Genomic DNA, 15,185 nt, shown 5'->3' with positions numbered 1-15,185 from the left:
GGTGAGGTTTGTTTGTTTGTAAAGTATTATTCCTGGTCATGAAATATGTTTCCTTATTAATCTTTCCTTTCTCTCTGAGTATCGACTGTACAATCCTTCTGCTGTTATTCCTTAATGATGAACATCTTTGTTTTCAAGTTCTCCTTGCCACTGTCACAAAGCTGATCTACAGATAACTGTCCATTTCTGTTTTTCTGTGTGCTTGTCTGTATACTTCATAACCTATATACAACCTATTTGTATTATTGTGTATGTAGAATGGATGAACATAAATGAGTCTGACCGTTTTTAGTGAACAAAAAAGAAAATGAAGTATGGGGAGAATCAATGGTATGTCTTATCAAAATGTTGCTAGTAGAAGTTAGGCAACAACTTGTAAATTGCTGCTATTTTATTTTCTTCATTCCACCATTTATGACTTTATTTAGTTTGACACTGCCCTACATAGGTCTTTTGCTTAACTTTAGAGATTCTAGTGCTTCACTTGTGTGGGAAAAAATTGAAGAACCTTCCATAGATTATCATGAGTTTGAAGAACTGTTTTCTAAAACAGCTGTTAAAGAGAGGAAGAAACCTATTTCGGACACCATTACAAAAACAAAGACTAAACAAGTGAGTACTCATTTAATTTCAGAATTTTTCTAGGGCGGCTTTTACATAGTGACAGAATTTTGCATGCAGCTGAGATAAATTTTACATGGATTGAAATTGTTAACACATATATATAAAGAAAAATAAAAGGAGAGAATGTAGGATGCATTTCTAAGCTTATGTCTGTTAACTAATGATTTCTTTTTTATTAATTACTTTCAAGTATGTATTGGTTCTTTAAAAAATTTTGCATTATCTACGTAAAAAAATATCAAAAAATAGGTGGTGCAAATATGATGCTTTGAAATTGACTATACATGTGCAGTATGTAAATTATTCTGAAGAATTTTATAAATTAAGTAATGAAAGGGTTGTATAAAAATTACCATGATTTCAGAGGAAAATGTTTAAGAATCTAAGTCCTGATGTTGCACCAATCATAACAGTTGTTTGTATGAGTTTGTTTATATATAGTGAATATGAAGTTTAGGCATACAAAAATGACAAACACAAAACACAAGAAAGTCTAATATTAAACATTTTTTTTGAAAAATAAAATAATAGAAACATTTTAAATGTGAAAGTTAAACCCCGTGGTAAAATAACTGAATCTAAATCTTTATTTGACTAAATAGAGGGCTCTAATCTCGGTATCGATATCACAACGAAGTCGTGGATAGCACAGCCACACGTAATGTATCTGTGTACTACACTAGATCCTGCTAACTAGGATGGGAATAAAGGTAATGGAGGAACCTCTGTGGTAAAGGTAGCAGGTTACAGCTTCTGTCTCGCTGTCCTGCAACAGGTCTCCCAAGTGCAAGACCTTTGCTCTTCCTCCCAGTAAAAGCCTCTTTTCTTGGTCATTCTTAATTAAATCAATGATAGCTCTTTTTAAACTTAAAAGAAAAAATAAAAAGCATTGGAGGGAAGTGCAAAAGTACATGATGCTTTGTCTATAAACAGTCAATTGATTCACATTTCGTGAGGTCTGGTGATGCAAATCTCTAAACATAATAGAAATTATGACTGTTTAATTCTGTGGCATAAACAGTGGTAAAGATAGAAATTATCAATAAACATTGAATATCTATTTTAATACTGACACTCTTTTAATGAAACGACAAAAATACACTGCCAATAAATAAAATGCAGATAAAACTAAATGAAAATGACTATTCTAAACTTTTTGAAAAGAACAGGTTGTTTATGACAGAAATTTCAATGCAAAAGTTTAAGGCAATCTAAGTAGTTGACTTAACCTGGACCATACATTCCTGTGGGCTACCTAAATTGACAAAAAAAGTCTTCCATGTGTTTCTTTTTGTCTGTTGTTCAAACAAATGCTCACCAAATGAGAGAGAAATTGCCTAATGGAGAAGTCCAATTTGTTGCATTATAGTATCTGGGTAAAAAGATCAACTGGACAGATAACCAAATATGCTGTTTCTAGCACAAAAAAGCATAACAGGCTTTCATTAGAACTCCAATTAGAACTAGCATCTGTTGCAGATGTCAAAGTTCAATTTTCTTGTGGGTGAATACAGTTTGGGCTTTTCATAACATTGATGTGAGAAAATTGAAGTAGAACAACTTCAAAAATATATTCTATGTATGCACTCTCAGTAGTTTGGAATTCAGGCCTTCATTTCTGAAATTCTCTTCATTTATACTGCAATAAACACTTGGATAATGAAGTCCATTCCTGTTTAGCAGAAGAAATAGTTTTTTTGGGGGAAAGCATGGTTGTGTTTCCACAAGTATGTTTTTATAGAAAGCACCAAGCGCTGCTTAAGTGGTTACTGACTTACATGGATTCTATGATAGTTATGGGTGTTGTAAAGATCTTACAAATGGTGTTTCTGTAGTGATTTTTACAGGGAAGTGTTATGCAAAGCAGATGTGTTCTGTCACCTGTTGAGCTGCAGAAGAGCATTGTACAGAACAGAGCTGGGATCCACAAGGCTTACAGTACTTCTTACCAGAAAAGTTCTAGTTTGGCAATCATTTTTCTTCCTTATGTTAATATGTGGGTATGCTAAGTGGCTGCATAGCTTATATAGCTTATATGTATTGAATGTAAAATTCTAGCTAAACTGGAAATAGTTATCAGGAAAAAAAATGCCCAAATAACTTTCAAATGCATAAAATATTTGGTACTCTATGTAAACATCTGATTTTAATAACATAATATTTTTACTGTAAGCTGAAATAAAAATGTATTTACAGAAGAAGCCATGGGGGAAGGGGGGCACAGGGACAGGAGAAGAAAAGTTCTAGGTAATCTGAAGGAAAATCTGATAATTTGGGTATGTTTTAGTAGGTGAGATATTCTGGAGAACATTGCTGTTCTGTGTGCAGTTATTTATTATATGACAGTATACATGATTGCGTGTGTGTATGTGTAGATATACATGATGTAATTATTAGTAAGTGGTAATCCCTTTTACAGTGGTAATTTTACCTATATTGTTTGCTTTTTCACCCTTGCAAAGTATTGTTCCTATTTTTTCTTCGGTATGATCATCTGCAGATATCTTAAGAAAATATAAATCAATAATTCTTATTAAAAAGGGGGGGGGGGGGGAATGTTGCATCTTGCATTGGGTGAAGGACATATTAAAATCCATTCCAGAACTATAAAGAAAGAGGAAAAATGAAGGGTTAATATTTATTTGTGAATGTAGCTGATTTTATTCCTACTGTCTCTTATTTGGTGCTATGACAAAAGCTGTGATTTATTTTCCTCTGATAATACATGTATGTCAAATTCTCAGCTGTTGTAAATGTGTGCAGGCTCACTAAACGAGAATGCCTACTTAATCTTCAAAGAAAGCCTTTTATGGGTTATATTATAGGTGGAGCTGCCATCGCTACCTATTAAAGCAGTATGGCTTTCATTATAAGTTATAACTTTGCCAAAAGTTAGCTCTTTAGCTGCAAATTCTGTTGTTTTTCTGTTGCCTTTTTTCCCACATTGGGTGTCTCCTTCATTTTTCCAATGTTAAAAAAAAAAAAAAAAAAAAAACAGCCTGGTTTTGCTCATGTCCACGTAGCTCTATAACTTGAAATATGTAAAAATGTTATCAGCTAAATGTCTTCTGTAAGTTTTGTGAAGGGCTGCTTAAATTTCACCACTCTCCAAGTTTTATGAAATCTCAGTTCATGTAGCTTGGAAGAAATTTCAGATATAATTCTGAACATTTTTTCCTAACCTTGTAGTGGTAGGTTAGAAAACAGGGACTGAGGGGGGAGATTAAGATGAATAACTGAGGGGGGACTAAAGAACAGAGAAGATCCGACAGATGGAAATACAGAGCACAGTAGGTATGATTCTGTGCCACTTCTTACTCCATCTAAAGTAATGTCTCTTAAAAATCTATTATGAACCTAAGTATTCTTGATGTGGGTGGTTCCTGTCAGCAAATAATGTACCTCATCAAGACTACAATGTTTAACCAAGTAAAGGATGAAAACTTGCATTTGGAGTGTCTTGTTCAGCCATGCCATGTAGTTACAGTATCACTGTTAGTTACCTGTCTGGATAGAATTTTTCATAGGCTGTATTCCATACCTGCAGCAGGCTGTGGAATGAGTGCAGTTCTTAATGATGAACTCTTGTTACTTAGTAAATACAGCTGGTACCAGAGTAACAATGCTTTTATTGGTAGTTGCAACACTTAAAAAAAAAAAAAAAAAAAAAAAAAAAATGTAATCAGAGAAGTGAGAAGAAAAAGGATTATCTATTGATTAAGGCCACATCCTAAGGAATGATGGTAAACAAAATATTAAAAAATTACGTGGAGAATATTGGCCAGTGTGCACTGAATAGATAGTAGAAAAGTAGCATATGATAAGAAAATCTTAATATCACTGTCAGCATAACAGGTAGACAGAAGGGACTGCATTGAGTTGCACAGATTTCTTTCCAAACTTTTGAACCATTGTCTTAGAAGCCTTCCTGATGATCTTTTAACTGTATTTCTGAAAAATAATATACACTTAAATCCAGTGAACTTTTCAAGTACAGACCATATGTTTATAATCTATCATGTAAATGAAAGAAAAATGTTAAAGATATTCTCATATGGAAAGTCCACTATTAATCTATTGACATTAAGATTTTAATCTCCTACTTCCACCCCAGAAAATAAATAATAAGTTACTTAAGTTTCATTCTGTTTCAAAAGCCTTAGATGCAAACAAGATGTATCAATAAAAGTGTTTTGTTAATGATTTCAGCATTTCTGAATTTTTAAGTTGAACACAAAGAAGCTGTGGTAATAGAATACCCCTAGGAATAAAATGCCACATAAAATAAGTATAAATTGGTAAATATAGTAAATGTCATATTGAATTAACAGATAAAAGATTATTCATGTTTATTCATTAACAAGGAAGACATTAAGGGAGAAATATATATATATATATATATAATTTTTTTTTTTTTTTGAAAAGGAGGATTCGTTTCCCCTTCAGATAGGTGAGGCATTGTCTTAGGGAGTTTTTTTATCCACATTTATTGATCAGTGTCACTGGCACAACTGTTTCTTGTGATTTTGTGCATTCTCCAGAGACACAGTTGGGGTTCTGCTGCCTTGACAGACAGGAATTATGGAAGACTTGTCTGCTACATCGCTTTCTATTTATACATAATTATGTAATGATGTTATTTATGAAATTGAATATCATTTGTTTTGCTTGTAAGACTGATTTTTTTGAGATACTCTATGAATTCAATATCTTTTTTTTTTTTTTTTTTTTTTTTTTTACCTCTGCTTTTATTTATATGGCTTGCTGGATATGTTGTTGCTATACGATTTTTTTTATTATTATTTTCGCATTATCTTCAAAATTCTTTGTTTGCTGCATCCATATATCAAATCTCTGCCTGTTCAGGTTTCCCAGGTTGATGTTTTCTAACTATAAGCATTTCTTATTCTTGTTTCCTATTACTGCTTTCTTTTATTTAGATCACAGATTTGTTTCTCTATTCTGTATGTGTATCCTCATCTGAAATGTTCTGCTGACCTAATGGCTTGTTTTAGCTGCTGCTGCTTAAAAGCTTACATATTCTGTATGAACAAGAAGGCCTATGCCCATTTCTTAACCAGAGGTGCAAAGTAGAGTGTCTCATTGTATTCCTCTGTGAATTGGAAGATCTATGCAGGAGAAGTCATAATGAAAGTTTGTTGAAGTAAAGGGTAAAATAGGCTTTGGGTTGAAGTTAATGAGCAGTGGCTGTTCTGTGAGACTGAAAGCTGCATGTCTAAAAAGCTTAACCCAGATCTTGAATCCCGGCAGAAATAGCTGCCAGCCTGGGCTGTGTACAATTCTTGGTGTACCTAAAACTGTCAGGTTGAGCCATCTTAGTTACAGATGTCTTTATAAGGAGACTGATGATCACACATTTCAATAGATAGCACTTCTACATCTATCAAATACATTCTTATCCACCTCAGCCTGAATGGCTGAGAGGACGATGGTGCTCTTCTAACCCGCTCAGTGCACTGGACATTGTAGTGTTAGATGCCATCAAGGGAAGAAGAAAGGAAGAGAGCATGGATATAGAGCATGGATATATTCATTTCTTTTCCCATCTCTCTGTCTGCCTGCATTGTGCTAGGAAGGTTAGAAGCAAATATTTTTAGAGCAATAGATTTTACATCTGATCCAAAAACAAAACATAACAAACAATAAAAACACCTCAGATTACTTCAGAATTAAATGTATGTATAGATTGAATGGGTTTCACCTGAAAATTGGAGATCTGTACACTGAATGAGATGGCTTATTTGGAAAAAAAAAAAAAATCTGTTTAACTTGTGTGAGTGTACTTAACTGTATTTCTATCAGATCCTAACTGACTTAAAAGCTAAAAATATTTTTGGTGTCAGCCTGAAAATCAAGTTTTTAAAATTATTTTTTAGTTGTTGTTTGTAAAGTATCAAGATACTTTAGATGAGAGAAGTGTTGATTTTGCTAATGATGACTTAGTTTAATGCACATTTTTCCTTATGGCTATATTTTGTTGCTTAGTGCTGACCAGTACAAACAGCAAGAACAAAAAGCTGTTAAAGGAAAACAGACAGCTGTAATTGAAAGGTTTCACTGAGAGTGGGTACAGCAAATATGCTTTTGACTGTAACCGTATGTCTTCCTTTAAAAGTAGGAATACTAAAGGTTTTTTGTTTGTATTTAAGATCATGGAATATCTCCCACTAGATATATATATATACTAGCTATATTGTAAATAGCTTATTGGTTTCTCACATTTCTGCTTTTTTTTCCTCTATCCTTTCACCTATCCTGTTTTCCTTTATTATTTTTTGTCTTCCTGATTTGATCTGTTAATATTTTATGTAATAAAGAAATTGGGCTTGCAACATCTTTTGCAAAAATTATCAAAAGATGTAATTGCATTCCTAATATGAGTACATGGTGACAAGATTGTTTATAGCAGTTGGGCTGATCACCTGCAATAAAACAAATGCTGAGTGCTTTGCAGACCATACATGAAAAGTCTAGTTTTAATACACAATTTCTAATGAGGTTTTTAGCTTGTTGGATTTCTATTTTTTAAGAGGTTATATTTTAGGCTGTCATTTGTGCTACTAATCAGCCCATGGAGACATTCTGATAATTATAAACAGAAGAGAAAAAAAATTAGAAACTAAACTTTTAAGTGCGCCAGTCCTTTAGATGATGAAAGAAGGAGTAACTGTAATTGTACACAAAAATGAGCCAAACTATCAAAGAGCTTTAAGTGTGGAAAAAAAAAAAAATTCCTTGTGAAGCATCTTTAAGGTAGATAATTTAAACTTTATTTATCTCTGTTCCCCACTTCAGTCCTTAAAATTAGAATACTGTGATTATTTTTAATGAGGGAAATTTAAGCACTTCTCAGTCTCCAATTGAGGAATAAGGATTCTGTCTTATTACTGTGTATCTGAATCTAAGCAATCTAAGTATTTTTTCAAATGAAGTGATAAAAATCAACTTCAATTAAATCAGCACATGCAGTCAGCACAGGTTGTCTGTTAGATAGTCAGGAATAGGTGTTATTTTATATGTAAGTAGAAATGTTTGATCTCCTGCTGCACCAAAATTCCTCACTACTTGGCATAGTGTCTGTTTCTCCTCTCACACCATCACTAGCCAGAAGTCACTTCTGAATTTACCTTAAAGGAAAATAAACTCAGAAGAGCGTTACGTTATTCTGTTTATATCTGTAAGGAGCAAAGGATATCCATGTGAAAGATGTGATGGGTGCAATTCTTTGACTTTTTTTTTTTTTTTTTAACCAATGTAAAATTTTACATTTGAAATACACTGAAATCCATAGAAAAGAATTGTAACAATGCCTCGTCAGATGATTTCTGCATTACTGCCATGATCTAGTTTCTTAAGATCTGGTTTGGAACTTCTGTATTTCTGCATCATCTCTGCAAAAGTTACAAGCTACAAGTATTTGTACAGGGGAGTTTCCTGCTTATGACTTTTTGTACTCTACAGTAGTTTTTCTTAGCCAGGGAATACCATGGGATAATTTTTGCTTAATGCTAGCAGTCAAAATTGGAACCAGAGAACAAGGCATTTCAGAATTCCATGCATTAACTAAATATTTAACTAAATATTATTCTGGGGAAAGGGAATCTTTGTATTTTTGCTTCAGGGTTCTCATCAAACATGTGTCTTGCATTACCTTTCACTAAATATCTTTTTGACTGGCTTTGCTTGTGTTAAACAATCAGGAACAAATTTGGCATGTAGTTTGTTTACTGCTTAACAATGAAGACCACTCAACAATTAGAAAGTTTGTCCTAGAGTTTAGGCTTCAGATAACATCCATAGCTTCCTTTTTATTTATTTTCAAGTTTGTTTAAAGCACAAAGTTCCAGGACCCAGACTAAAAAGGAGTGGTGTATTGTGTCTGAGGTTTTAGATCTTGGAGAGATTGGATTTATCAATCTTCTGGTGTTCTGCCTTTAAATGGCGTCACTAGTCTGTGGCCTGTAGGCCTAGACTGTGCAGCTGAATTATTTTGTTTTATTTATATTCTGTTGGAAAGCTATAATATTCATGCAATTTACTAAAATATGAATGAATGAAGATGAGTATAGAAGTTGACATAGAACATACATTTTATATGAAGCCAGACAAAATTTGTAGTTGCTATATAAAAATGCTTTACCTGTTGCTGTTCTGCACACCATTCACCTGACTCTGTTACTTTTTGATGGCCTTGAAGTACAGAATTTTGGTAGAAAGGGTGACCTATTGTGCATAGGGACATCACTTTTTTCCTGTGATCACAGGATGCATCAGTCGGTAAATAATTATTCTCTTATTCAGCAGCTCACTTTAAGAATAAGCCTCATTTTTTTTTTTTTTTCTCTGTTAACTTTTAGAACAAATTGCTGTTAGAGAGTAGGATTCAAAGACATTCACTGGGCCTTAAAATCTGGTCCTGTAAGAAATCATATACTAATCTGCACCACAAGCACCTAGTTGCTTTATTTTGTGGTTCTTTTTTCATCTTGATTTGGGTCCCTTGCTATATTTGTAGTCCTCACCTTGTTAGCTTTGAGATTTAGATTGCTGATGAGTGGTAGAAATAGTGTTTTCACAATTTGAAGCTAATGTAGTAGTATATGGGTGCTGATAATAGCTTCTTTTCACAGGGAATTCTCATATTATTTGTCCTAGCTTTATCTCAGTTACGGGCATAAATGAGATCTATGTTTCTTTTAGGAAACATTTAATAATTATAGCCTGTTAGAAGGCTAGTGTAAGATATCTTAGTTATCTGAATCATGATAGTTTTCCCTTTGAATTCATAAAATCTGACTGTCCTATTCTGTAAAATTTTGTTTTAGTCCATTTGACTTCAATTTTTAATTTCCTAATAATACATCGCATGTGATAGATATTGCCTAGGCACTTGCTAACTTCTGACAAATGACATCAATATCTGTGCCTTGGATTTGTTTCTTTAATCATGTGATCAACAGTTATGACATACCTGATTTCTAATTTTAAGCTTTCTTTCAGTTCATTTGTAAGGTGCAGTATTTTCACTTTGCTGTAATCAGCAATATGTTAGGAATCTATGAGGAAAGGAAAATGAAATACCTTACACACTGTTGGTTGTGAAGGTTCAAGGTTGCCAAGTCAAGCACATTATCAGGAAACTCATTCTGCAAGCACTGTGACTTTAGCTTCCTTTTCTAGGCAGTCAGTTTTACTTCTCTTCAGCTGCAGCTGCCATCAACTTACAAACTTGTGTATGAAAACTTGAGTGACTCAAAGGTGGCTACAGAGTAAACATCTTGTGTGTATTTTTATACGTTTTAAGATGTGGATTGGATTTTGACATTCTTTGATCCAGTTATCTTTTTTTTAATGTAATCTAATTTCTTCTAATTGATTACTAAATTATTTTTCCAGTGGGGCTGTAGGTGATACAGCATCTCAATGCTAATATAGAAATTATGTAACTTCAAAAAACATTTATGTACCACCTGACTGAAATGTAAAAATAACTTGAATTTATAAATTCATATTCATATTCAATTTATAAATCGTTTTTCACCTTTCTTCCAAATAATTGACAAAGTTGTTTTTTTTTTTTTTCTTCAGCGTGTTTAGTGCAATGTAAAACTCAGCAAAGTGAGTTGATTAAGTATTAACCTCTTTCACATATATAATGGTTATAGCCCTACATTGAAAATGTCTTTACCTAAATTCACATTGTTTTACACATAAGGATCCTTTTCTGGCATTACTTGCTTCTCATCCTGCTGATATAAAAGTTACAGCCAGCTAAATTCAAATAGACTGTCTTCCACAGGATTCTAAGCTGTGAATTACTAGTTGCTTTTATGCTTGCAAAGCAAATATGTACAAAAAATATTTTTCAGTAGCTAATTTTAACTCCCTAGAGCAAGATGTTTTGAGGGCTTTTTTCTATTTTTTTTTAAAAAGCTTTGAAACCTTTTGTATTCCCTAAAAGTGATCAAAGAAAATACCGATATGTACGTGATTATTTTGCTTTTTAAATAAAATTAATATTGGCGCCTATTACGTCAAACTTTCAAATAAAATACAAATTCTCACAGTTTTGGCTTACATCAAAGATGGAAATTATTGTGTGGTTTTGGAAACCAAAGCATTTCCAAGATAGACACAGTTGGATTTTTTTTTATATGACAGCCTGTTTCATACACTTAGTAACATCAGTGTGAAGTTGTAAGTGTGCATCCTAATGAAGAATGAAGTCTAGGGGAAATTTTATAGCGGCTCTTTTAAGATTAAAATTCATCTAGATGACATTTACACTTTTGATGGATTTGTGCAGTTGGAACACAATAAAAATACTCACTTTTAGTTTGTTATTAGTAATGCAAAATATCTTGTAACATTTTAATGCAGGTGGATACTAATAGATGGGTTTCTTTTGGCAGGTTGTCAAGTTGTTAAGTAACAAAAGATCTCAAGCTGTTGGAATATTAATGTCTAGCCTTCATTTAGACATGAGGGACATTCAGCATGGTAAGTGAAATAATTATTGATGATTCTAGCTTAGATTGTATCATTAATAATTTGGAAATGCTTGTTATATCTATCCTTTGATAGGTAAAAAATCAAGAGGTTTTTTTCACACTTTATTTTTCTGAAAATATCAGATGTCATTTATTTTCCCCCTTGTAGTAATGTATTCTATTTTTCTGTATAGAAAACAAATATTGACTGATTATTTGCAGAATTGCCACCCATAGTTTTTGGGCATCAACTACCTGAGTGGTGTGAAATCTAGGCTCTTTGATATTGGTCTTTCTGTGGAAGAAAGTTTTATGCTAATTCAAAGATCGCAAAGGTATATCCAGAAAAGTGAATTATAACATTTCATTGATTTGTTGTCTAAAATAGTTCTTATATTTGGGTTAGCACAAACTGCAGTTGTTTCATCTTCAACAGCTGTTTATAATGGGAGATTTTTTTGGAAGGACTGTAATACTTCTCACATTTATGCTAAGAGACAGTAGTGCAAAAAGGTGAAAAGTGGAACTGTATTTATATTCAGACTATCTTTTATGTTTCCCAAAGGCTTTGGATAGATTTGAAGCAGACTGAACTGTCCTGTTAAGTGCCAGCCTATCTATTAAATAAATGTGGTTTCAAGTATAACACAGACTTCATAAATCACAAAAACATCTTGTGAAATTTCTAGGCTACGTATTTACAGCCATGCATTCAGTTTACTATGACTTGCTTATTTTGTGAAATTATTCATAAATAGAAGCAAATTTCAGTGCACTCTGTCAGCTAATGAGTAACTCTTAATCACAACTTTAAGTTTTTATTAAACTGTTTTGATGGTTACTAGACTTCCTCAAGCTGAAGCACTTAAGAGCAAGGCGCCAGTACTGGCGCCAAGAAGTACTTGGTATTTCCAAAGCTGGCAGATGTAGTTCAGTTAAGTCATAGAGCAAAATCTGAAAACAATGATATGGTCCTTTCCTTCAGTCAAATATTCAAGTTGGTTTCAGTTAATAATGAGAACCTTATGAACAAAGGAGTCCGCCTAACATCTGTGTCTGTGGTAAAGCCAACACAAGTTCATTGAAAATTTGCTTGCTTAACATGCAACACTAACAATAACATGGCATGAATGTCAGTAGTTGAAGGGGTCAAACAATATTATGCTTAACCTTTATCCTACTGCAATATTAAGTACACGTGATCATCCAACAGCTATTTGCAGATTTTGTATATTCCTTCTTCAATAGCTGCTTTTTAAAAACAATAGTTTTTGCAAAGGAGAATTTAGTAGTGCTTTTACTTCCTAGCTGTTCAGAAGTGATTGAAAAAATATAATAAATTTTATCTGATGGGATGACTTTTGGAAATGCTTGTTAAAAATGGTTTGTTGCTTTTTGTTTAACATAAAATAGGCATGCAGCAAAGGTGTTGAGGAACAGGAAAGAAATTCACATGGAAAAATAAAGCTGAGATCTCAACAGAAACATTTCTGGCATTGGTAACTCCATGCAGAGTTTTCTGAGTGATCTAGCCATAGAGTCTGTGAGAGAAGTTATAAAATCACAGACCCAAACATTTAGCTTCACCTTTATGTATGTACTATTTTTACTTGTTTGTTAGACGAGTAAGGATTGAGTGTTTCATAGCTTGCTCGCTTATCTGCTACAGTTTGAATAGTCTAATGAGGAAGTGCTATCAAAGATAAAAATGTTGAAATAAAAAGCTGCATTAGCAAAATAGTCACTTGATTATGTTTGCTTTTTTATACATTAAGATTCAAGATGCATGAGAATAAATACAGTAAAATAATGGATCAGTGTTTGGTCCTCTAGCCCAAGATTTGAGTAGTCTTCTTGAGTTTTTACTCTGTTTAATGTATAATGACATGAAAATTTACTTATATCTTGCTCAATACAACACAAGCACTTTTTAATTATTATTTTTGTGAATTTAAAAGTCAGTCAAACAAAACATTTTTCCCCCACTCTGAGTATTTGTGGTACTGGTAAACTTTCTTCATAGGCATTTTTCTAAATATCTCCTTTATTATATATAAAGGACATCTGGTGGAAGTAGAGTTAATGCAAAATATGTGAATTGCAGAAGAATTGTAGGGATTTTTGTTTGTTTTTACTGACGTAGAAAAGTACCCAGAAAGAGGGAGAATATTTCAGCTCAGTGTGGTATCCAATCTGATATTCCTTGGTTTGCATGCTATTTTGTTTTATTTTTCTAACAGCTTAGACAAATTTCAAAATGTTACAGGAACAGAAGGGAAAACATTTGTGATAGCTATGAATTCACCTAATACATTTCTGATTTCAAGTTTTAATCCACACTGTGTTTAATTAAAATGCTTAAAATAATCTGAAACCTGGCCTAATGCTATAAAGGTTGTTTTTTTTGGTTGGTTGATTTTTGGAGTTTAAAAAAATAGCTGAAATATTGTCTGCAAAAATGATCTTCTCAAGTTTCCAAAACAATCTTTCAAATTTTGGATTTTTTAAACTAGAGCATTTAGTGACTTTTTATGTGCATGTGTGATCAGATGTCATTGAATGGAAGATCTTAGACTACTGCACTATGAGCTAAATAGATTTTGATTATGGTGGTGATGATATTGTTAAGTGTCTGCTGGTAGAATTGCATTTGTTTGCTCCTGACTTTGAGTTAGGTTTGGTAAGACAAACTCCAAAATCCTGGCTGTTGCTTAAATATTTTACAGCGTGGAAGGAGCAGAGCGTATGTGTACTGAACTCTAGTACATGTTTCCAGTAGTGCTGTAAAGCAGGGTATTTTGATTTCTTGTTCTTTGTTATGTTCTGTTTGTGTTTTTGTTGTTTTTCTTTTTTTCTTTAATTCTAATTACTAACAGAACTTCCAGCTAATTTACCCAATCGAGGCTAGAACTGTAAGAATTGTAAGAAATGTTCTCTTTAAATTCAGTGCCATTTTTCTCTTATTAGTATGAAAATTAGGCCTTTTCTCATGGTTTCTCTGGTTTCATGCAACTGACGCCTATTCCTTATAATCACCTATCCACTATGCAAAACACTTAATCCATATATTTTGCTTGCTTTTTATGTTTACTGTACCACAAATATCCCTCATTCATCCTATCCAGTGTTATGTTCCCACTGGAAATACACATGCATTTGGCGGCATGATACAGCCAAAGCTTGAGAAATGCCGAACAAGCATATCTTACATATTTTTCCTTTATAGCTCAGATTTTTTTCCTATTTTTCCTTTTGTGCTTAAATTTGAGATCCCACAAGATTCTAGTAAACTGTATTTAGTAGTCTATGATTAACATCCCATATATTTATAATTGCGGGTTAAGCATGTCTCTTAAATACCTTCAAACACAAGAAATATATCAATCATTTGAAATTGTAGCTATGTTGCCCAGAACATAGTTGTCAGTTCCCTCCCTGATCAATTAGTTATAAGGATACAATATGTCCTCTGCTTGTTTTTAACTTTATGCATGTTAACAAGTGCAGTAGCAATAGCAAAAACTTCTAATACATAAGGGAAAAATACAGAAGAAAATAAATAAATAAATAAACCAAAGATGTCAAATAGAAGGAAAGCAAAAATTGTTTCATGAAAATGTTATGTTCACTACACAGTCGGATTTTATATAGTGTTTATTTTCAGAATAGAAATTAATCTTTTGTTGAACAAAGTTATCTTAGTCCGAACATGTCTTGTAAATGTTGAAAGAAGAAGACTGGCAAAAACAACACACACAAATCTGTCTTTTGAACTTGTCTGTAATCTTTTCCAATTCAGTAAGCTTCTTTTAACACAGTTTATCATTTCAGGCATTGTGTTACTTCTGGCATTGATGCAATAGTGTAACTATTTCTCTAAAGCTTTGCAGAATGCCTCCTGGTTGCCCTATTTCTACTGAAAGTAGTTTGGAGATTTCTGCCTCAGTTCCACCCCTCCCTCCCCTTTCTAAGGACATCTTCATTTAATAATAGCTATTTTTTTTGCCCTCTCTATGATGTTTATAATCCACAAATTTTGATAGAGGTACC

At 32.9% G+C, this 15,185-nt stretch overlaps 1 protein-coding gene across 6 annotated transcripts in view; it reads left to right on the top strand.

Moving 5' to 3' along the window:
* FMN2 (formin 2) overlaps nt 1-15,185 on the top strand; it is a 159,382-nt gene that overhangs the window by 57,632 nt on the left and 86,565 nt on the right. For all 6 annotated transcript variants that reach the window (XM_035322377.1, XM_035322374.1, XM_035322376.1 and 3 more), the window contains 2 exons: nt 468-612; nt 11,058-11,145. In XM_035322377.1, coding sequence (XP_035178268.1) covers nt 468-612; nt 11,058-11,145 — 233 coding nt within the window. The remainder of the gene's footprint in view (nt 1-467; nt 613-11,057; nt 11,146-15,185) is intronic.

Source organism: Oxyura jamaicensis, chromosome 3 (genome assembly GCF_011077185.1).
Source record: "Oxyura jamaicensis isolate SHBP4307 breed ruddy duck chromosome 3, BPBGC_Ojam_1.0, whole genome shotgun sequence".
Taxonomy (NCBI): Eukaryota; Metazoa; Chordata; class Aves; order Anseriformes; family Anatidae; genus Oxyura; species Oxyura jamaicensis.
This window is presented reverse-complemented; position numbering and strand designations above follow the sequence as displayed.